Source organism: Lutjanus erythropterus, chromosome 5 (assembly GCF_056507025.1).
Source record: "Lutjanus erythropterus isolate fLutEry1 chromosome 5, fLutEry1.hap2, whole genome shotgun sequence".
NCBI lineage: Eukaryota > Metazoa > Chordata > Actinopteri > Lutjaniformes > Lutjanidae > Lutjanus > Lutjanus erythropterus.
In genome coordinates this window covers 27,632,955-27,656,787 of record NC_139321.1, presented here as the reverse complement: position 1 = coordinate 27,656,787, position 23,833 = coordinate 27,632,955, and the positions used below count along the sequence as shown (strand labels likewise).

The 23,833-nt window shown below is 36.1% G+C and overlaps 2 protein-coding genes across 2 annotated transcripts; one reads left to right on the top strand and one right to left on the bottom strand.

The window, feature by feature from the left end:
- Nucleotides 1-1,266: 1,266 nt before the first annotated feature.
- Nucleotides 1,267-5,087, bottom strand: mcts1 (MCTS1 re-initiation and release factor). Its single transcript, XM_084719499.1, has 6 exons — nt 4,897-5,087; nt 3,128-3,280; nt 2,944-3,041; nt 2,726-2,859; nt 1,640-1,707; nt 1,267-1,533 (listed from the first exon to the last, which is right to left on the bottom strand). The coding sequence occupies exons 1-6, from the start codon at nt 4,905-4,907 to the stop codon at nt 1,452-1,454; spliced, it is 546 nt and encodes a 181-aa protein (XP_084575625.1). The 5' UTR covers nt 4,908-5,087; the 3' UTR covers nt 1,267-1,451.
- Nucleotides 5,088-7,170: 2,083 nt separating this feature from the next.
- Nucleotides 7,171-23,642, top strand: cul4b (cullin 4B). Its single transcript, XM_084719495.1, has 20 exons — nt 7,171-8,107; nt 10,614-10,729; nt 10,812-10,915; nt 11,032-11,101; nt 13,315-13,388; nt 13,485-13,647; nt 13,850-13,939; nt 15,339-15,421; nt 15,518-15,585; nt 15,675-15,793; nt 16,211-16,403; nt 16,506-16,610; nt 16,697-16,807; nt 16,930-17,015; nt 18,436-18,543; nt 18,653-18,766; nt 20,360-20,465; nt 20,583-20,755; nt 20,845-20,997; nt 22,466-23,642. The coding sequence occupies exons 1-20, from the start codon at nt 7,618-7,620 to the stop codon at nt 22,559-22,561; spliced, it is 2,622 nt and encodes an 873-aa protein (XP_084575621.1). The 5' UTR covers nt 7,171-7,617; the 3' UTR covers nt 22,562-23,642.
- Nucleotides 23,643-23,833: the final 191 nt, after the last annotated feature.

Sequence of the window (23,833 nt, the reverse complement as noted above, 5' to 3'; positions counted from 1 at the left end):
ATTGACATAATATTTCATAATAATGACTTAATATCTCATATTAATTACTTAGAATCTCAAAGTATTGATTTAGTATTTCAAAATTACTACTTTAAGAGCATTTATCATTATTTTGAGATACTAAGTCATCTTGAGATAAGTCATTTTTAGTTTCTAATTGTCTTGAGATACAAAGTCATTATTTGTAGAAAGTTTCTCATTGTTTTGAGATACTAAGTTATTATTATTTTTTTCATCATTTTGATCATTTTCATTTTCATCATTTGAGATACTAAGTCATTTTGAGTTTCTCATTATTCTCAGATACAAGGTCATTATTCCTTAAGGTTTCTCGTTCTGAGATACTGAATCAACTTGAAATAAGTCATTATTTTGATAGTTCCTCATTATCTTAAGATACTAAATCATTTTGAAAAAGTTTCTCATTATTTAGAGACAGTCATTATCTCAATATTATTATTTTGAGAGTCATTGAGATGCAGTCATTGAGTTTCTCATTAGTTTGTCTCAAGATATTTGATTCTTAGATCCTATGTTATGGTTTTGACATACTAATTTTAATAAGGTTCCTGACTGTAATTACTCACAGAATCTTTTTCCTTTCATCACATTTGCAGAACTGGGCTTCCATACTAACTGATGCCCTTGTACAGTTGAAATATGTAGTCAGATCATTTCAGGTTATTGACTATACTGAACATGTGGGACCAGCCACCCTCACTGATGTAAGTGAGGTAGACAAAATATTAGAAACACATAGTACAGCTATAAGAAAATACAATTCAACTGCACCACAAATGACAAGTTAAATCAACCCTACTATAAAATGGTTTCAACAAAAACTGAACACTGTGATCTTGATAAACGTTTCTCACAGGTTTGTTGTACAAGATGGCGTCTTTTTAGGAAGGTGTACCTTGCAAAAAATGTCACCTGTCAGCACGCAGTGTTTAGCATTACGTACTACAGAGAGGAGCAGAATAACAGGTGTAAAAGTTGGTCACCTATGTTAGCCTGCCACGCCTTCAGTCACTATGTAAATATAACCACATCCTGTATTGTTTAATGATACAAAGGCAAGCGAGCTACGTCATTACTCCAACTGTACACACCAAATGAAAACCAGATAATCAAGGTTACCCTGAAGTAATTACTACTACAATTTTGTCATGTCTACCAATCAATTAAATTCTAAAACCAACACAACCAATCAACACAATAATGTGTGCATCTTCAACTGAATCAAATGAAAAATACCAAATGAGATTAAGGTTTAAAGCAAGCTCTTTCTTTTATTTGTGCAGAATGGCGATTGATTCAAAGCCTCCAACAGGTTACACAGCTAAGTCCATAGGTGTAAACAGTTGACTGACAGCTTCAGCCTCATTGTCGAGACCTCCACACTTTCTTGGGGGTGGGGGTGGGAGCAGGCATTGCAGTTGTTGATGTCGTCATTTATACGTCTTCATGTGCCACAGTCCGTCATTCAGATAGTGAACATTCTCAATGCCAATTCCCTTGTTGACTTTTTCTCTGTTTGAACACAGACAGATAAAGATCAGACATCACGAGAACAGCAACACAAAGGACTTTTCTGCTTTTGTAATATGTAAAAAACAAAAACAAAAAAACAAGTTACATGTTTTCTGCAGACATCTTCATAACACCAACACAAAGTGCATGCTGTTTTCCCTCTGCCATTATGGCCTGCATCCCCTTGTTAAGGACAAACATGCAGGTAAGTGATTTAAAATGTGGAAAATTTCCAGGGTTCCTATACATTTTCCATTTCAAAATTCAAACATTTTCTAGATGGCCAGACATGTCTGCAGATTTTTTTAAAAGTCTCTTTCAAAAAGAAGAATTAAAAATTAATTGAAAAAACTTAAATAATTCACACAATATCACCAGAAGGTAGTGGGCACCTGATCAATGTACTCCTTAAAGGGATAGGCCACCCTCACTCACTTTAGTTTTTCAGTCCACAAAATACTAGTTTCAACAGCGTTGCAGAATCTCCCAAGCAATATAAGTGAATGGTGAACATAAAAACAAAAAAAAAAATTATGAAAAAAATAACATAAAATACCTCCATAATTGTTGTTTGGGTAATCCAAACAAGCAGTATCATGTCATGTCATTTTTGGGTGAACTATTGCTTGAAGTATCAACAAGTTAAAGCAGAAGTTTTCCCTGTATCAACTTTAAATTCATTTTCCCCCTTTTTCTGCATTCACTTTTCTTTTCCACTTTCTTTTTCCTGATCATTTTCTTACTCATCCCATTATTAATATTAATGTATTAATTTTAATTGAGTGTTGCTGCCTTTTATATATTTTTTTTATTTTAATTAATTAATTAATATTTTCTGTAATGTGTGCTGGCATGCTTATTATTTTCAGCAAAAAAAGTTGGAAAAAAGGTAAATAATTTTTATGGTGTCTGTGCAGCCTTGTATATTCACTGTATATATGAAAACAATGATGAACGCAGCCATAAAGGCACTGTTTCTGAATTCTGAATTTTATATTTTAGAAAACAAAACAGGGGCAATAGTGTGGACACACAAACATTTTTCCACACTCTCTTTTCTTTTTCCGTACATATCCAGGCCTGGAGGTTACTAAAATTAAATGTCTAGGAGCCCTGAATTTTACAATACACTACATTTTATATTGTTAACATTGAACAGCTTCCATGTGCGCCATCATGTATAGAAGGATACGACTACTGTGTCAGTTTCAGCTGGGTAGAGTTTAGCGCCTGGTGACGTCAGCCCGGGGCACATGATGTTGGCTCCACTTAAGACAAATTTAATGGCTCCTTTGTCTACTTGCTGGTGTGGAAGAATGAAAGGATCTATGAAAAAGAAAAAGGAAATTTCTTGTCAGGATGAGAAAATTCAAACACAACCATCACCCAGTTGGTATTAGAAGATCTCACATTTATGCAGCAGTCTGAGGGTTGGGTAGAATGGTCCTTCTCTCTGTCTGAAGAAGAGCAGCTCTCCATTCACTGTCAGGATTTCAATGTGTTCATGGCTGTGGAATGAATTATAGAATTATAAACTGTAGGAGAAAATACACCATACTGAAAACACCTTGGAGAAAAAATTATTAAGTCATACCATCTTACTATTTTGACAGGGTCCTTTTTTGGCATTATGTGATTGAGCCATGATTCGATGTCAGGGAACTGTTCCAACAGCTGATTTTTTATGCCTTTGATCACAGATGTTTTCAGCTGGATACAGTTGGACACATTTTCCTTCTCATCAAATCTGAAACAGGAAACAGAAAATGTTCTTTTAAATATGTTTTTTCTTTTTGAAAAAATATTTATTTTCATATTTTAGATTTAACAAGATCCACAGAACAGACACATAAACTCATACAAACGTGGCTCCAAGTCCCCTCCCTGTCCTACCAACATACAAACTAAAAGAGGACCTCACTCAAAAGTAGCAGGTAGTAGTGAAATTATAGTTGAAAAAGAAAGAAAATGAAATTATATGTAAATACAAGTTAAAAAATAATGAGAGGCACCTTAAACAACCCTTGCTTATTCAAGCATATAATGGTTTAACAATTCTGGTAACATTATTCTATCAAATCTGATATAGGCGTTGGAAAGGTGTACATATAGATAAAATAGTAGGGCTTCCAAATCTCCAGAAAGGTGTTGCGTTTACTTCTGAGAGTATATGTGATCTTTTAAGCAGAATACCATATACTATACTGTTATACTGATCAACAATATCATCCAATTTTGGCCTATCACAGTTATACTGGTCTATACCGGTATATATGTAGTCTGTTATGCATTGTTGATTCTTTTTTGTAATTCACATATGCTATAAACATACTTTTTGCAGTATTTTTGTTTTTATTTAGGCTATAAATATTTATAGTTATTGTCATTTTGGACAATGAAATTTAGTGTTAAGCACTTTTGATGAATCACTGTCCAAAAAAAAAAAAAAAAAAAAGGTAGGTATTAGCCATTATCAGTCAGGCCCTAGAATGCAGCTATGAGAAGATGGGAATCAGACTTCTACATCATTTTAAATACTTTTTTAAGTACAAATGCAGCCAAAACCAGAGAAATCTTTTGTGTCATGTCCACCATATGGTAAGAATGTTTTCACAACAAAGTTTAATTAAATTTTTCTATCTTTAATTTCTCAGGTATGATAATATATTGCATGCCTTAATATATCACAAATAGACAGTACTTATTGCGCAGTGAAGCGCAATGATTGTGGCAGAAACGGGCAGTACATAATGTTGGATTAGTTCCATATGGCTTTATAAAGCTGATATAAACCAATACCGGCAATACGCACATACATACTGAGAATTACAATCTTTATAAATTACATATATAATTTAACCAATTTTACCTATTAACAACATCATTCTTAACTTCATCTCAAAACGCCCTTAAATGTAAAGTTTTAATAACTTTGTACACAACAAAGGTATCAACTGTGATTCTTACCTCTTAACTTAGATTTGAGTTAAGAATCACAGTTGATACCTTTGTGATTGTAATTTTAATGTGAAAATATGATTAGCTAGTGTAAGATGTGCCTGGATGTTCCCAATTGTCACCACATGACACAACCTGGATTTTAGTATTTCAGACAGTTTAGGCTTCTACAGGAACGTGAATTATCTATAAATCGCACTGACATCTTGTTTTTTTCCTTGTCGAGCTACTTGATCTACTATAATAACAGATGTTCTCACATCTGTCAGAACGCACGTCTGCTCGTCTAATTCACTGAACATTCAGCCTACAAACAAACTCGAAGACGAGACTGCTAATCAGTTAGCATTAGCCACCTAGCTGTGGTTAGCTAACGTTGCAACATGGAAATAATCAGCAACGTACTTTTTAAACATCCTCGTTGGTCGCTGTTAGCGTGTTCCTCAATTCGCGACAAAGCTTGTCCAGACTTACTGCGTCAGGTCAGATATGTTAAACGCAAGAAAATGACAAAGTACAATTCATCTATCAAATAATTCTCTGGCAAATCCACGCCTGTCTCGCACTGGAGGGCCAGTGGTATAAGGGTTGCGTCATTTTACGACAGTTGTTACCGAACACGGCAGATCAGGTCGAATTCGATTATGATAGCTTCCATACTCTCCTGTCACCTAGGTAACTTCTGTACAAGTCGAGCACGGCCGTTCAACAAACGATAAGTCAATCAAAACTCGTATATAGCACCTGTTAGATAACCTGTTAGATGCCGAGACTAGTTTCCATAGTGAAAAGGTAGTTCTATGTGCTTGTGACGTTTCCATCCTCTTTTAGTTTCCTTGATTCATATCATGCATGAGATGAATCAAATCCTGTTCCCAAACAGATATATGGACAAATCATATCTAGATCTAAAATATTCTGCTTTCTTTTTTTTGTTTTAATTAAGCTGTTTGTGTTATTTATTATCGCTATGACATTTAAAATAATTATAAAAATGAAACAAATGACTATTTACCGAAATGTTCATATATGTCCCACGTACAATAGCAAGTAAACAACAGATAACATTATTTTATCTATTCTATTGTGCTATAAATAAAACAAATTATGGATATTTCTTCACCCACCCTAAATGTCCATGTCAAAATTATTTCTAAATCAGCCAAAAATTTGTATCTATCAATTTTAAATCTACATTTTTATAGGATGGAATCTATGAAGTGTCTTAAGCTAAATTACGTATGATGTGTTTGTAACGCAGGGTACCACAAAGCCTTATGCCATTATATTTCACATTCAATATCTTTATTTGTTCCATATGTAATCATTCACATTACAATACTAATGCGATGAATCATCTCAATGGAGCGTTCACGGTACAGGTATAGTGAAATTGAGAAAAATATAAAAATAAAGAAAATGTATAATAAAATGATAGAACAGAGGGAAACATTTAGAAAAGGGAAACATTTCACAAAACAACTTTAGGCAACAGAAAAAATAATGAATAAGGAAAAGTAGTAGACTGTTCATATTTTCTATTGAAGAATGTGCTTTTTTAGACAAGAAATATAACAATACATTTTAAAATCTCTCACAAAGGATGAGTTCCCTCATGTCTTTTGTAAAATGAAGGTACATATTGCTGGAATACACCACTACAGTTTTTAAGAGAATTGGGTGTAGATGTCTCAGTGTTCCGATACTACCTGAAGAAAAAGAAATACATTTTAAAACAATGAATATTTTGCCCTGCAATGTTTTTTGTAAGAACTGATTCTAATGAATGCACATTTTGCAAAACAAAAATAAAAACAATTGAACATTTGATATAAAGCTAGGAGATACAAATACATTATATTTATATCAGGATATGAGCACCAATAGTCATCCCTATAATATTATCACAATATTAATAAATATCAATATTGAGGTATGTGGTCAAAAATACTGTGATATTTGATTTTGTCCATGTTGCCCAGTCCTACTGTAAAATCATCATATGGTTGCACCATTTTAATAATGATTTGATTTTGCCTTATCATAATATTAAATTCGGTTTCATAATGATTTTTTTTTTAAATATTGCAATAATATAAATATTTTCTACTTGAACGTAAGCCCTACTTCAATGTGAATATTTATCACTTGTAACATTTAATCTGACAACAGACAGATGCTGAAATAGATTTAGCTTCCATGTTTTATTTTATTTTATTTTATTTTATGGCTTTCTTACTTTCTATGATTTTTGTATTTGAACTTATTTGTTCATCCCCATTGTACTTGCTCAGTCTTAAACTCTACTTTTTTTTTCTATAGCTGAAAAATGTCATAATTTGTCTATTTAGATTCACTGAAATTGATTAGATGTAGGAAAGCCCTATTTCTATATGAATATTTGTCAGTTGGATCATTTAATTTGGACCCCAGACAGAAAATGAAATAAATAGATTTTATTTTATTTTATTTTAATTTATCTTATTTTATTTTATTTGTTTCATTTTAGGTCTTTCTTGTACTTGCTCGGTCTTAAACTGTAGTTTTTACTGTGGTTTTAAAAAGTAACGTCTAACCCCCATGATTCCACGGCGTTGTCATGGCGCCCTCTTGTGGCCGCAGCCGTTACAACAGTGTAGTGTGTATAAAAAACACGCCTTGTGCAAAAAGTACTTTTGTACAAAGTACTTCCGGTGGGGTCACCGAGCAGCTTTTATGAGCGAACATTTTCTCGTGTTTACCGACGTCTGTTTTAGTAACATGTGAGCGTGTTTTGTCGTGTTTATATTTCTTCTGTAAATAATTTGGTTTAACGGCCGCTTCACTTTAACCGCTCTCACAGGACGACTGTACAACGCGGTTAGACAAGCGAGGCAAAAAGAGGAAGCAATAGCCAACCATCTTTCTTCTTCTGCCAGCAATAACAAGAAAGAGACAAGGCTAGACTCAAGTGGAGCTGTGTTAGTTTGCAATTTATTGTGTGTTTTATACCGGGTAAAGGACTTGGGTAAAACATTTCCGTGTTAACATAGATACAAGCTCTCGGACTCTGAGCTCACACCCCGGCAAGCCTGGAAGTTTCGGATCAGAAGACTGGCTGTAAAGAATTAGTATTCCCGTTTTTTCATGTTTCCAACAGGTTTATCTTCCCCTAATCCCCCACCACCGCCAACCCAGGAGGCTAGACCAGCGGCTACTGATGTCAAAAACGAAAGCGGCACCATCACATCTCCGAAGAAGAGGAAAATAAACGGCTCAGAGAGGGAAGACACTACTGACACGATCTCTTCTTCGCCTCCCAAGACCCTGAATTCCTCCTCCTCCTCTTCTTCCTCCTCCTCCTGCTCTCCCACTCCGCTGCACATTCAGAAGAAGTTGAGGTTTGAGGATTCAGTGGATTTCATTGGACTGGATGTGAAAATGGCTGAGGAGGCTGCTGCTGCTGCCGCCGCTGCTGCTTCGTGCTCTAATAACAAAAGCAAAGCCGTGTTCCTGTCCGCTGCTGTGGGACACCATGCAAACGGACTCACCAAAACCGCTGCAGGCTCCACCACAGGAACCTTCTCCAACAGTAAACCCGGTGCTGCCAAGAAACTAGTCATCAAGAACTTCAAAGGTAGCGGATACACTGAGGGATGATGTGATTCAAGCTCCAGAGCATCCATTGACAGCAATATCTAACTTAAACTCAACTGCTAACAAGTAGGCTCAGTATGGGCAGGAATCTGGTGATATGATATGTATCACGATTCAATATACTGCGATACTTACTGCAAAGTAATATATTACTTTTTTAGGAAGACTAATAGTATAAAGAACATCACCCCTATGCATAAAGTAATAAAGTTTACTTTTCAGAATAGTGAAGATAGGTAACAAAACTACAGTCTGTCAGTCAGCTTTAAACACACCACAGTAACACATGAATCATAATATCATGATTAAGTAGTTTTGAAGATCAATACAGTATCACAAAACGTATCGTTAATTGATACTCAAGTAAACTGATATTTCTTACACCCCTACTAACAAGTCCACAGGCTCTCTGAGAGTGTCTTTACTGGACAATATATTGTAAAAATTGTGATACGAGACTGGGGCTCATGGAATATGACTTGTGATATTAGATGTAATTATCATTTTTACGTCATTATTCTTATTTGGATTGAAAGGATTTTTTAAAATTTTTGCAGGAATATTTACACAGTGAGATTTTCCATAAATAATTATTAGTTTTGTGGGTAAATATTACATACATTCAGATAATTGCATAATTTTTCTGTGATGCAGCCTTTGAAACAGGAAAAGACAACACTTAAGCCATTGCACCACATGATGATATCCAAAATCCAAGATGATATCTAGACTCATATGATGTAATATTGATATATTCTATGATATATTGCTATGATCTCGTTCCTCAAATGTCTGAGATCAAAAGTAACAATTCTGAGCAAGCAATAATTAAAAACATACAAGGTCTGTTGTTAAACTTGTTTCATTCATATAAAGAATCAGCCTGGTGTAATGCATTACACTAGAATTTGCTTTAAATGTCAGCTGGATTATTTTATACATAATTTATTGGGATATAACGATACCAAAATTCAACAATGATAATACCACACAAGAAAGTCCACAATATGTTATTTATTGCACTATTAAAACACACAGAAATAATGAATCTGGTACGCACAGCATTTTTTGTTCATATAGAATTTGTTTTTGCTTTTAACTTTAAGTGCTCCTCCTCTCTATCTTTAATAAAATAAAATAAGCCAGCCATGACCTTTAACGTGTGCAAAAAATTGGTGTGAATGGTCTTTGGCAATAAATATTTGAATTACATTTGTATGTTTGAAATACAAGAACAGGGCAGCAGTTGGTAGCAGTACTTTTATAAAATTGAAAAACTGTAATATTGCGATATTCAATATATTGTTACATCCATAATGGGTACGATTATTGAGAAATTATCAATAATCCACCTACTTCACTGAGTTGATTGCTTATCTGAATATGTTAATGAAGTGTAATGAGCTGATGATTTAAATTTCTGCACAATTAATCAAAATATTGAAGAAATCACAATCTGGCCAAGTGACATATCCAAATTGCATAACCTGTAATTTATTGATAAAGAACCAGCTTTATAATGAAGTGCTAGTGTAGTGCTGCAGAGACCCTCTGATCTACAAATAATGTTCTCAAGATGTTAGAGAACATATTTGTTTGGCACAGACCGCAACAACTGTTACATTATCACGAGTTCAATGAAAATGAAAATTGCAATGCACAAAATATCAGACTATCTGTCCAAATAATTGCAATATGATTTTTCTTTCTATATCATGCAGCCCTTCACCAAATTAACAAGTCTGGGCAAACAATAATTAAAAACTAACAAAATTAGATATTAAAGGTGTTTGACACATCTAAAGAATTTTACCTGGTGTAATAAATAGTTGAACTTTGAATATCAGTTTGATTCTTTTACACGCAATTTAGCATTTTTGGTTCATATCCAAATTAATATCTTGATTTCAGCCATATTTAACCACTTTTTTTGATCAGATAATTTTAATGGGATCAAAAATTTCTTTGTCAAGAGTGGCCTAAGAACAGGAAACATTCATCGTCAGTCACACAGGCAGCACACAAGAAGAGCACACATGAGGTAAAACAACCAGCAATCAAGCAGCAGATACAAACTATCAAAAGAGTAATAAAATGCCTCGGATATTAAAAATCTCCTTGATGAATGAAATAAACTATTTTGAGGGCACTTCAGTCAATTTAAAAGGTGCATAATACCTGTCAAGGTTAAAATATTGAAGTTTAAGTAGGTATTTCAATGTGCAGTGCAGAGACTAGATTTAGACAGAATGTGATTCGTGAGGTGGTTCAGGAGCTTTTAAAATTAATACAGTAATACGATAGCTCGCTCTTATCAGTAATAAACATATTGCTGAGTGCTGGTCATAGCTTTATATTATAGTAACCAAAATATTTATCACATACAGTTGCGTTAAAGTAGAACTAGTGATACATCGTAATGGTCCAGTGCGGCCCACTGTTTAAGTTTTGTTCTGAGAACAGTTTGTGTTTTCTTTTGCTCACAGAGAAACCCAAGTTGCCGGAGAACTACACGCAGGAGACCTGGCAGAAGCTGAAGGAGGCAGTGGAGGCCATACAGAACAGCACTTCAATCAAGTACAATCTAGAGGAGCTCTACCAGGTATCAGCACAGACCTGCTGACCTCTCAGTAACCCTACATAATAAACAGTATAAACAGTCCTTTTGTTTCTGTCTCCATCAGGCTGTCGAGAACCTGTGCTCCCATAAGATATCTGCCAAGCTTTACAAACAGCTGAGGGCAGTGTGTGAAGACCACATCAAGGCACAAATTGATCAGTTCAGAGAATATCCTTTACTACTTCTATTACCTCTGGTTGTCATTAATTTTGTGTTTATCATGCAGTCATATTGCAGTAAAGCTGTTGAATGAAAGCCCATATTTACCTTAACGTTGTTCATACGGACGCTCTGGACAGTGTGCTTTTCCTAAAGAAGATTGACAAGTGCTGGCAGGATCACTGCAGACAAATGGTATGTTTTATAAGCTTAATAAGTCTAATGGTTGATGTTATATCCGTTGAAAGTCTGTTGACATAACCTCACTGTCCATGCATACAATTTGTTTATATTTAAAGTTTCATGTTTTACCATTCCACTAAACTGGGAACCAGACGAATCTGCAAAATACCAAACCTTTTTCAATACTACATGTTTGAAACAATACAGTATCCACTAATTATAGTATAAAAAGTACAGAAACTATGAAAAAATAATTATGTGCTCATTAAAGACCTCAGTTCAGTTCAGTCTTTGTTTTCCTCTCTGAAATTTGGCATGTAGCAAAACCAGGCAGTGTTCTGTGACTTTTTTTATACTGGCGCTCTGTGCAGGTTGTTAATTTAAAAAAAAAAAAAAAAAAAAGAAGGAAAAAAAAGAAAAAGACCAACTTTTGTGCCCAGTGTTCCTTTTTTGTTTTTGCTCTGGTATCGAGAGAGGTATAGAGTATTTTTTTAATACTTGTGTAGAGTATTTTTTTAATACTTGTGTCAAAGTAGAGCTGCACAATATGGTAAACAAAAATGAGTATTTTTACAGATATTGCGATACAATTTACAGTCAGTGGGAATAATGTTTTTTTTTTTCTTTCACTGAAAATGAAAACTGTGATGCAAAAATTATCACGATATGACATTTGTTGGGGTCTTCACAAAATTTTTTTTCTTACATCTGGGGAACAAAATTTGTGGGCCATAATATCTCTGCAGCTCTATTAGTGACACATTTTTCCTTTCCAGAAAATTGTAGTTTCTGTGATTTGGCCATATTGTGATTTGATAATGATAATATTTTGATTAATTGTGCAGCCCTGTATTTAACTCTAGCAGATACATCCCATTCAGGCAGATTTCTAGATGTCCTGAATCTCTTTGGGCTAATCACTGTTTATTTAATATAGTGCAGATTTTATATAATGACTGACAGAGAAGCATCAATAGTCCAGATTTAAAAAGCCACGTTTTTGAGTGCAACAGACCAGGCTCATGTAATAAATGATAAAACTGTCAAACTAGGCGGTGCTAATCAAACATGAATCAAAGTTCTGTAACAGCATTGCCTATTTTTCACCATAAATGTTTTCAGAAACAAATTCAAGTGTACTGTTTAGCTGTAATTTGAGAATGTTTGTGACCAGGCCAACCAAGCGACATCACACATTTTGTTGCTCTGCTTGCTTGTAGGTCTATCCAGTTACATCCAGTGGGATTGTTATTTTACCTTTTGGAAATAGAAAATGAACTGAGAGATCCCAGACTAATTTACATTTGTGAATTACTCTGCGTCCCTGGGCTGGTATTCCACTGATTTAGTGCTGCATTTTCACAGAGTGGGGAGACTAGTGAGAGACATATTGAAAAAGAATAGTCTAAATTAAAGCAGCAGAAGGCGAGTTACTCTTTTAGTACCTTATATGGTTCAAACATGCTGGTTTCTATGCTGTCAGTGATGCACCGCAATAGTATTTGTCACTAGGTGAATAGACAGTTTTGTAAATATCACCATATTATGCATATGCAAGAGCTTCACTCTGTAAACACCACAGAAACATATCAAAACTCAAAACAAATGTCAGTTTCAACAAAAAAGGTCACTCTCAGTGTGAAAGTTGGGATTGTAGTCCAATCTGTCACCTGGGACCAACAAATATAATTGTTATTTGTGAAATCATATATTATTTGTTCATTTTAAATGTGGGTAAGCAGTTTATTTTTGGTGTTCAATAATAACCTTTAAGTAGAATGTAATTCACAAGTGACCTGAGAGAAACTTGACTTCTGCTCTTCCTCTTGGTTCTGTTTACAGGCGTTAGAAAATTTAGCCCCTTATTGGAATCTTTGGCCAATCTCACGTCAGTCAATGTCAGTATTTGACAACCTCCTGACGACCTGACACTCAACAATCAACTCTTTCTCCAGAATCACTTACTGCATTTTTGGAATTAATATTTGTAACAGAGGCCTTCCGTGACAAGAATTTAAGTCTCAAACCAAATTCAGTATCAGAGTTATTTTCTCCTTCAGAGCCGGACAGAAGAGAAGAGAAGATATTAACAGAACAATAGATATTAGCCTATACTTTTTTCAAAGACTGAGGAGTGCCCCTTTAATTAGAATCAAAAGCGAAAATGTTAAAAATGTGTCATTGTTACTTTTTTCTAACTGTGAATGTTTTTCATTGTGTCACAGATTATGATTAGGAGTATATTTTTGTTTTTGGACCGCACCTACGTTTTACAAAACTCAATGCTGCCATCCATCTGGTGAGTGACCCCTGTTGTCAGCTGTTATACAAGAGTGTGACTGTGAGGCTGATTGCTGTTGAAAGTGTGTGTTGAATGAGCTGCCCTGGTCTGCAGGGACATGGGTCTGGAGCTGTTCAGGTTCTACATCATCAGCGATCTGAAGGTCCAGAGTAAAACCATCGACGGCATCCTGCTGCTCATCGAGAGAGAGCGAAATGGAGAGGCAATAGACCGCAGTCTGCTGAGGAGCCTGCTGAGCATGCTCTCCGACCTGCAGGTGACTGACCGTTTCATTATGAAGTGTCGGCTGGTGTAAATCTGTATTTTAAAGCCTGGATTTCATCTTTGTCTTGTACTACAAGAAGAATGTGGCTTTGGCAACTGTGTTGTCTAATTGCTTGCGCAGGTGTGTGATCGGTTGTCAGTTTCCTTTTGACAAATGGCTTTAATGAAACTTGTGTTCTCTCTGTCCCTGACAGATTTATCAAGACTCCTTTGAGCAACGCTTTTTGGAGGAAACTAATCGACTGTACGCTGCAGAGGGACAGAGGCTGATGCAGGAGAGAGAGGTGATTTATGTGACCTTCAGAGTCAGGGTCCATTTTGTTGTTTGTCAGTGTATTTTTCTTACTTCAGTGAATAACTGGCCAAATATAAACAATTTTATTACAGTGTATGTCCAGAGTCTGTACTGTAATTTCATGGCGCATCTAAAATATGAGTTGCACCATCAGGTCTTGATATTAGTGCCTCTGAATGAAAAAAATCACCATTTGGGGGGGATTTTTTTGGGGGAAGTCAGCAGTGGTCAAACACACAGCAATTCAAACAAACCCCCACACAACAAGAAATCTATCATAGAGACCCTAAAATCTTTTATCTTAGCTGGAAAATCTTTTGCTTGGCTAAGACAACAAGTATAGCAACTTTTTTTTTTCTGACACATTGGATTCAGATATATTGACTCTTCGTTGTCTCAGTTCAGAGTTTGAGTCTTTCTTACATGTTTTCAAAACATTTGTTTGCAGTCTCTGTGAAAGTGAAAATGAAATGGGTACATACTTTTGAGATATTGTGGCATAAGGTTTTTCTAAAAAAGTCAACTCTACATATAGAAGTCCAGCTCTACATGAATAGTGTGTACTATATACACAATCAAGACTTAGCTGTTAAAATAAATAGCTCAATAAATCTAAATGTTGATATTTATTAACTACAACAGATGAACTCCTGTACCTGGAATTAGCTTAGCCTTGAAAGTAAGGCTAGCTGAGTTAGTATTTTCATCTTCATTTCATATTTCTTTATAATTAAGTAAGGGATAATGCACTGTGAGAGGGTCGTTATGGTGAAATAAACCCGACATGATGATTCAGGACCCAAATGTGAAACGAATGAGGAAAAATAGAATTTGGAATGGCTGCAATAGGAACAACAATGCAGTAAACCGATACAAAGATAATGCCTTTTACATCTACGGGCAATTGAATTCAGATCCACTGCAGGCATAATGGAGAGCAAGCAGTGGCATCTGTGGTGTGATAAGCTTGATCCAACCTTGCAAAGTGCATCAATCATAGACCTTGACAAAAAAAAAAAATCCTGTAAATTTGTGACTTTAACCTCAAAGAATATCTGTGTTTTTTTCCACATAGATTTATGACTTTAACATGGACCTATTGTTTTCCAAGTATTACCCCCCATCTCTACCTTATTTTTTTTTTAAATTTATTTTTGTTTTATCCACAATGACCCTAACATGCCATCATAGTTTAAATAATACCTTGTAACCTTGCTTTTGAAAAAGGCTCTATTTCCATCTGTATTAAAGAAAAGACATATCTTGAGGCACATATGAAATGTTTTTGGGTGTTAGAAGCTCTACAATATTTTTTTTCAAGTATTTAATATAAAGAGATCACAATATGGTATCAAGTTTAATATCACTGATTTAACCCTTTTTTGTAGGTGCCAGAATATCTTCATCATGTCAACAAACGCTTGGAAGAGGAAGCAGACAGAGTCATCACGTATCTAGACCAGAGCACACAGTGAGTGTTGGACCAAAGTATTCACTTTGTAGTTTAACAGTGGAAAAGATTCATTTGAAGCCTGAGCTTTTTGTTTATGTTTTGTTTCCCGCCCAGGAAACCACTCATTGCAACTGTGGAGAAGCAGCTGCTGGGTGAACATCTCACAGCCACTCTGCAAAAAGGTACACAACAGTAAATACTTAATGTATACGTCTTGAAAGTGTAAAAGCAGTCAGAGTTTTGATCTGTGACTTTCTGTTGAAACTTCCAGGGTTGACTCACCTGCTGGATGAGAACAGAATTCAGGATTTGTCTCTTCTCTATCAGCTGTTCAGTCGAGTGCGAGGTGGTGTTCAGGTCCTCCTGCAACACTGGATAGAGTACATAAAGGTATAACAACATTAAAGGTCCAATGTTTAAGATTTACAGGAATCTATTGGCAGAATATGTCAGGAATATAATCTTCAAAACCAAGTTGTTATGTTTTTGTGAGCTTAGAATGAGCCGTTTATATCTACAGAGGGTGCAGGTCCTCTTGCATGCAGTTGGCTATGTTCCACTTTTTTCTAGAATTGCCCAGAACAGACAAACCTGGCACTAGATACAGCCTTTTGCAAGTTTCACAGCCACTGTAGGTTGGGAGAGTGAGGCGATGTGTTTGCAATCTGCAAGCTCACAGCTTGACGTCACTAAATCATACACACTGGTCTTTCACAGTTAAAAAAAAGTGTGAAGCCAATGCATGATGAGTTATTTTACATATTCTGTTGGTAACTGTTTTCCATTGTCTTGAAAATCATTGTCCAGGCTTTTGGGAGCACAATTGTAATCAATCCAGAAAAAGACAAAACAATGGTGCAGGAGCTGCTGGACTTTAAAGACAAAGTGGATCACATCATCGACATCTGCTTCATGAAGAACGAGAAGTTTGTGAACGCCATGAAGGAGGCTTTCGAAACATTCATCAACAAACGGCCAAATAAACCAGCAGAGCTCATAGGTCAGTACCTTAAGTAGAATTTTCAACAATTTTCATTGTTCAATAGAATATGATCATAACCTCACTAAATATCCTGTACTATAAATGTTCTTTTGTTTACAGCAAAACACGTGGATTCAAAGCTAAGAGCAGGAAACAAAGAGGCAACAGATGAAGAGCTGGAGAAGATGCTGGATAAGATCATGATTATCTTTAGATTCATCTATGGTAGCATTTTCTATCACGCTTGTTTCAGTTTAGGATTGTTTCCCCTCTAGGGTTGTTGTTAATATAATGATGTGTTGTCATTTTAGGAAAAGATGTTTTTGAGGCCTTTTACAAGAAGGATCTGGCCAAGAGGTTGCTGGTTGGAAAAAGCGCTTCTGTGGATGCTGAAAAATCTATGTTGTCGAAGCTGAAACATGGTCAGTGTAATCCATCAGTGTCACTTCTCAACACACACAAACCTACTCGATGTGAAAGAAGTGACAGAAAGGAAAGTTACCCTGAACGTACACTGACGTGTGACTTTTTGGTGTTTCCTCAGAATGTGGAGCAGCGTTCACCAGCAAACTGGAGGGGATGTTCAAGGATATGGAGCTTTCTAAAGATATCATGGTGCAGTTCAAACAGGTAAGAACAACACATGTGGGTTCAACCTCCAAAAATATCAACGTGACCTGAATTCTATACTTGATTCTTATGACAGTGAGAATATGTGTAAGAAGCAGTTTTCATTACCACTGCATGAAAAATGCAGCCTCCTTGTTCATTTTAGTTAGGATGTTTTGTTTGCACAGTGGGGATCCAGAGTTCTTGAACTTGGTTCAACCTTTACTACAACACAGTGCAACATCATCTGGAAATGGGCTGCTTTGGATAGGGATGGGAATCAAGAACTAGTTCAAAAATGTCAGATGCATCGGAGCCATCTTGGAGCTTACCTTTTCCTTTTATAGATACCAGTATGTTTTTATGACAGTTGTGCGTTGCAAAACAGTGACATCAAACTGATGCGTCTACACTGCTGGAAACAAAGGAGTCATAGTGAAGAGGAAGACATGATCCAAAACATGGCTTCATTTTACAAAGGAAGATGACAACAGTGCTGGTTGTACTGTCAGTAAAATAATTTCAAATAAGGGTTGAAACACCCGCAATGTGTTGGCACATGTTTCTACTTATCATGGGCTTAAATTCCAGAAATGCCATGTATTTGACACAGTTCTCCAACAGAGCAGCATGTCTATTACTGAGAGTAAATAGCCTGCATTACAATATCAGCACTATACAGGCAGACTTAGCTGATTTTTTTCTTTGATGACGAAAACCTAAATGAAAACAAATCTGTGGAAAAAAAACCTATGTAAGCCTAATTTTTTTCCACACATGAAATTGATCAGGAATCAGTAAGAGAATCAATACAGAATCAGACTGATGAACAGAATCAGTTATGGCACTGGTATAAGTAAAATCTTGTCAATTCTCATGTTAAGTTTTGTGCAATCGAATACTTGCTAGTAAAGCTGCAACTAAAAATTATTTTCATTATCAAATAATCTGCTGATAATTCGATACTAATATTTTCTTGACTGTCTTTATTGTTGAGTCTATATATATATAATGTGTGTGTGTGTATATTTCAGAAAATTGTGAAAAATATGATAAAGCTCAAGATGACAACTTCAGATATCTAGTTTTGTCTGATCAACAGGGAAGCTGGAATAAGGGAATGTTCATGGTGACATAAAATGTCAATTGACAAAATCAGTGATGTATTTCTACTATGATTACTTTGCAATCGTGGCAACAAATATGAAGTCACTCACCATGATAATAAGTTTTTACACTTGATAAATCCCTCCTCATATTATTGTAAAGTAGTTTTGTTGGAATTCAATAAGACTTCAAACTCAACTATTTATTATTTGGACTAGACTTCATGTTTCTTCATCTCACTGGCACCTGAAACCAACTGCCCTCAGCAACGCCTAAAGCAATACATTGCATCTGTGCAGGTGAATATTACATGTGTTTGTTTGTGTTTCCGCAGTATATGCAGTGCCAAAACATTCCTGGCAACATTGAGCTGACAGTGAACATCCTCACCATGGGTTACTGGCCAACCTATGTCCCGATGGAAGTGCACCTGCCTCCTGAGGTTAGTGCCGAGCAAATATTGAAATTTTCAGAACGTGCTGTCTTTATAACCTGCCATGCAATAAATACACTGAGTGATGCTCTGTAACACCTCTGTTATCTTTGTCCAGATGGTGCGACTGCAAGAGATCTTCAAGACCTTCTACCTGGGCAAACACAGTGGCAGGAAGCTGCAGTGGCAGTCAACACTTGGCCATTGTGTCTTAAAAGCTGAATTTAAAGAGGTAGATAACTCATTTATAAGAATGCTGAGGTGTGTTTTGCTCACTCAGGGAATAAAGCTTAAAGTCTCTGGAACTTTGGCTTGAAAGAGTAAAAATCCATATATGATATCAACAATGAGTGTCTTGTTAAGCATCCACAAGAATCTGGGTGAAAAATGCATGTTCAGAACTGTTAGAAAACCTTGTTAAAAACACAGCTTATTTTGCTGTTGAGACCATTTCCTAAGACTGTGTAGGCGGCAGATCACGTTTTGATTGACATCTCCCTCAAGACTATCAGTACAGAAGCTAATTTACTAGAGTTTCCACAATACTATAATTTTAAACTTTGGTACAATACTATTTAAAAAAGATCCTCGACCACAGCAAAAAGAAGAAAAGACTCCTGCGCACACAAAATAGGATAATTTTCTTTTTTTAAGATTAATAACTTGCACACAGTGCTGCTACAGAAAAGTCACTTAGCACTGTTTGATTTTTCTGTGCTGAAAGCCACATTTCAGGCAGGACAAGGACTGAACTGAGGTCTTACATGAGAACTTAAATCATTTTTATAGCCTCTCTACTTTCAAGACTATAATTAGCTGATATTGTGTGGTTTTGAAAAAGTACTGAAGAATCAGTTCTTTTGACAACCTTATAGTGTATTGCTGTGGACAGGGTCAGCAGCAAAACATATTTTAGCCACCCAAAAAGGGCCATCTAAAAATCAGCATCAGTTTATGCTATAATTAGAACATTTTCATTGTTTCACGTTGCCATCAGACAGCCCTTTCTGATGGGAAACTGAAGCCACCATCTCTGGTTTCTTCAAATACACTAGACTCCTTTGATAAAAACAGTAATTTTACCTCGCAGAACACCGGAGTTGCTGGTCTAAAATATAACTGCTTCATTTCCCTGTTGAGTTGGTTCTGATGAAGCGGGTGCAGAGATGTTTTGTTGCACCTGTTTAGTTGGACGAGGGATGTGGATTTTTTTAAATGATTGGTTCACAGAATTGATTGCACAATTTTTGTTTTAAAAGTCCGAGCATAATTCCACCCTATTCTAATCCAATATCAGGAAATTGTACATAAACTAAACAACTGTATTTGGAAAAGGAGGTGGTGTTTCAACAATTGGATACTCCCAAAATCCAAAACCCCAAATCCAGTGAGAATATTTAAAAAAAAATAAATAAAAAATTAGAATCAGAGAGGGTTTTATAAATGAATAATGATGAATAACAACAAACACAGAACTAGAAATATAAATAAGGATTGAGGCAAGGTAGCACTTCTCAGTTCTTTAAGTCGAGCAGGACTACATACCAGCATTTCACCGATTTGGCTCACATCACAATAAACAAATGCTTGAATGTTTCGGCACAGAGCCTTCATCAGAACACATAAGTGAAATAACTTTCTGCCTTCTTGACTTGAGGACTTGAGTTGTGCCACCACTTTAATGACAACATTTCAAATTTGGATTAAAAGTAATTTCTAATTATTTTAAATGCTTACTAATATGTACATAATACCTGAAATTACATAGTTAGAGAGAGGCTGTGTCTTTTATGTTAATTGTTCTGTTTATTTTTTCTTACAAAAGGGCAAAAAGGAGCTGCAGGTGTCACTTTTCCAAACACTTGTGCTGCTGATGTTTAATGAAGGAGAGGAGTTCACCCTGGAAGAGATCAAACTGGCAACAGGAATAGGTTTGTATGATCACTTCAAAGTTTGGTTCATTGAAGAGGAAGAAATAAAGCTTGTCAAGTGCGCAGTATGCAGCACCACTGACCTAAAACACTGCCTGCGTGTCTGTTGGCTTACAGAGGACAGTGAACTGCGCAGGACTCTGCAGTCACTGGCTTGTGGAAAAGCACGTGTCCTCACCAAAATCCCAAAAAGCAAAGACGTGGAGGACGGAGACAAATTTTCTTGCAATGACGACTTCAAACACAAGCTCTTCAGGATCAAAATAAACCAGATCCAGATGAAAGAAACGGTATGAGTATTATGTTGTAGTAGTTTCCTCACTTTTTACGTCCTTTGAGGTTTCTGTGACTTATTTTAACCGATTGTTTTTTCTCCCAGGTGGAGGAGCAAGCCAGTACCACAGAGAGGGTCTTTCAGGATCGTCAGTATCAGATCGATGCTGCCATTGTGCGGATCATGAAGATGAGGAAGACTCTGAGCCATAACCTCTTGATGTCTGAAGTGTACAACCAGCTCAAGTTTCCAGTCAAGGTGAATAGCACAACACTAAATCGCTTAATTTGAATGTTTCATTGACCTGTATGTGAAATCAGTATTTTGAATTCTCTATTAGTGTGTTAGCCTCAAAATCTGTTGGGTTATCATCCATCCATTCTTTATGTGCTTCGTCCTGTGTGGGGTCATGCGGGTTATTCGCGGGTTCATTTAAGACCAACTGTTTCTGTTTCAAGAGTTATGAATTTCTGTTGTGTAGCAGATTAGGCTTTATACAAGTTTTACAGTTGAGTTTTAAAAAATCCTTAAGTGTTTTATCTGCCAATATTCTTTTATATTTTTCTTTGCGCTGATTATCTCTTCATTTTCTGTAATTTTAATGAAAGTGATAGTTTGAATTATTTCAGATGGGGTTGTATGATGAACTTATCCAAAGTCTGTGTATTACTTAAAGTAGATGCCAGTCAGTGTGCCCCAAGTTGGGAAAAGCAGCAGGAGTACTGGTGCTGGAAGCTAAGCAAGGTTCTATTCTGGACAGGGTCAGCAGCAAATTGTATTTTAGCCACATAAAAAATGGTTCAACTAAAAAAATAATTTCAGTTTGTCTAGCTATATTTAAAATATTTTCACTGCTTTACCTTTCTGTCAGACAGCCTTTTCCAATGGAAAACTGCCCTCATATAAGCCAAATATCGCTCTCTCAAAAGCAGCCAGACTCCTTTGGCAGAAACAATAATTTTACCTCGCAGAAAACAGGAGTTGTTGGTCACTGTTGCCTCAATAGATTAGTTTCTTAGTATTATTGAGTGATTTCATTGAATCTGAAATAACCATTTAAAACAGTGAAGTCCCACAGTAACAGACAAATTAACATATCGAGGCAGTGGTAGATCAGTAACTCCTGTGTTCTGCAGGGTAAAATTAATGATTTTGACAATAGAGTCTGGTTGACTTATACAATGCCAGTTTCCCCTTTGGAAAAGGTTGCCTGACAGCAACGTAAACTGTTGAATATGAATACATACAGCATTCTGTATCATAAACTGGTATATATTTCTTTTGGTGGCTAAAATACATTTTGCTGCTGACCCTGTGCACAGCAGTACATTGCTCAGCTTCTTGCACTCTGACTCCTGCTGCTTCCCCAAACCGGGGGGTAATTCATTGACTATGGACAAGTACCGCATACACAACTTCACTTAAAACAATCCTGGCTATCCCTTTAAGTACAAGCTTTTCTATGTATTTTATAGACGTGCCCTCCCTACTAACACGCTAGCAGCCCCATCAGCTGACAACACTGGCAGAGAGTTAAATTTAAGACAGGTCTACCAGGATAACATCTAAATTAGCTTGTAAACAAGGACAACTTGTAAATAAGGAGTGGCATGAATCAGCTTTTCACTGGGATTACCTCACACCTCAAAGTATAAAAATAACCAGAAATGTTGGCATGCGCCTCATGTGTTGACCTGTCCCTCCTGTGTGCGCTCTGCCCTTTCAGCCTGCTGACTTGAAGAAGAGGATAGAGTCTCTTATTGACAGGGACTATATGGAGCGTGACAAGGAGAACTCCAACCAGTACAACTATGTGGCTTAAAGAAAGAAAACATGACAGAGAAAAAGAGATGCAGATGGTCCAGTCAGGCTAAGGTGATCGATCGGTCTCTAAATCTTTTGCTCCAGTGGATGTTAACCATTATCATCTTCAACCCAGCGACCGACAAGTGAATGGATACTGCTCCACAGGAATTTTGTCAGGGGTCTTGTGATCCTGTGGACTGCATGCCCATTGAAAAGAGAATATTGTCCATGTTTCTCAGTGCCTCTGAGAGAGTTGGGCTACTGTGGACAGACAAAGAAGACACACAGATGTTGTTCCGTTTGTTCTTTTTTTTTTTTTTTTTAATGGAGAGGAAAAATATTTATTTTCAAACTTAGATTCTTCTTTGTCCATAGTTTGAATCAATATGCTCTTTGTTATCGAGTCACTTTTTTTTTCTTTTTTCTTCACTTGGTATCCCAAACAAATGCTGACACACGTAACAATGCTCTAAATGTACCACACGTTGGAGAGAAAAAAGGATCAAAAAAATTAAACTGATGCTTGTTTCTTCAGTCAGTGTCAAATGTGGGACATTCAAAGTAGGGAATTGATCATTTGGGGGAATATCTGTGTCAAATGTATGATCCTGCAGCAAAGTTTTACAATTTTTAAGGTCACATACAGTAGCCACCTGATAAAGCTGTGATCATGAACACACAAAGCGTTCAAAGCAGAGTTTGTGCCAAAAACAGGAGCACTTCTTTTGTTATAAGGTGTATTCAAGCTGCTAAACCAGTTCAGTTGTACAAGTATATGCATTTAAGTTTCTTGTTTTGTTCTGTCTTTGTATGTTTTTGTACATACTTCACAAAAAGTGACATTTTAAATGATCTCATCAGGCAGTCAACTGCTTTTTAGGTTTTTGTTAACCCTTAGAAAGTATACTAAAAGCACAACAACATCAGAGCCCATTTCCCCCATCTTCCCCAGTGTCAAACCACATATAGTACATAAACTATATATTTTTTTTGTGGATTGCCTCAACATGAGGAAAAAATGATTGGTTAGACATGCCCTTGTTTGTATGAGTCTGTTAGATTTATTGCTTCAGATTAAAATAACTGTTTCAATCGGGTTTTCTTTTATTAATCATTGATTTCCAAACACTTTTCACTGTCTTGTATTAACGTAGCCCATTAGAAAGCATTTTAGGTCTGAAGACAGACAACACTCACTTCTTGTGGCTTCTGAAAATGCCTACAGTACAATAATTAACTCTGTAAAAGAGATTTAGATGATAGTCCACACCTCTTCTGGTTTGACACA

Coding starts and splice junctions, on each gene's coding strand:
- mcts1 (XM_084719499.1), bottom strand. Junction 3,042..3,127: donor CCTGTCAAAATAGTAAGATG/GTATGACTTAAT, acceptor TTCATTCCACAG/CCATGAACACATTGAAATCC. Junction 1,708..2,725: donor CTGAAACTGACACAGTAGTC/GTATCCTTCTAT, acceptor AAGGGGATGCAG/GCCATAATGGCAGAGGGAAA.
- cul4b (XM_084719495.1), top strand. CDS start 7,618: ATGTTTCCAACAGGTTTATCTTCCCCTAATCCCCCACCACCGCCAACC. Junction 8,108..10,613: donor AGTCATCAAGAACTTCAAAG/GTAGCGGATACA, acceptor TTTTGCTCACAG/AGAAACCCAAGTTGCCGGAG. Junction 20,998..22,465: donor AGCTCAAGTTTCCAGTCAAG/GTGAATAGCACA, acceptor CTGCCCTTTCAG/CCTGCTGACTTGAAGAAGAG.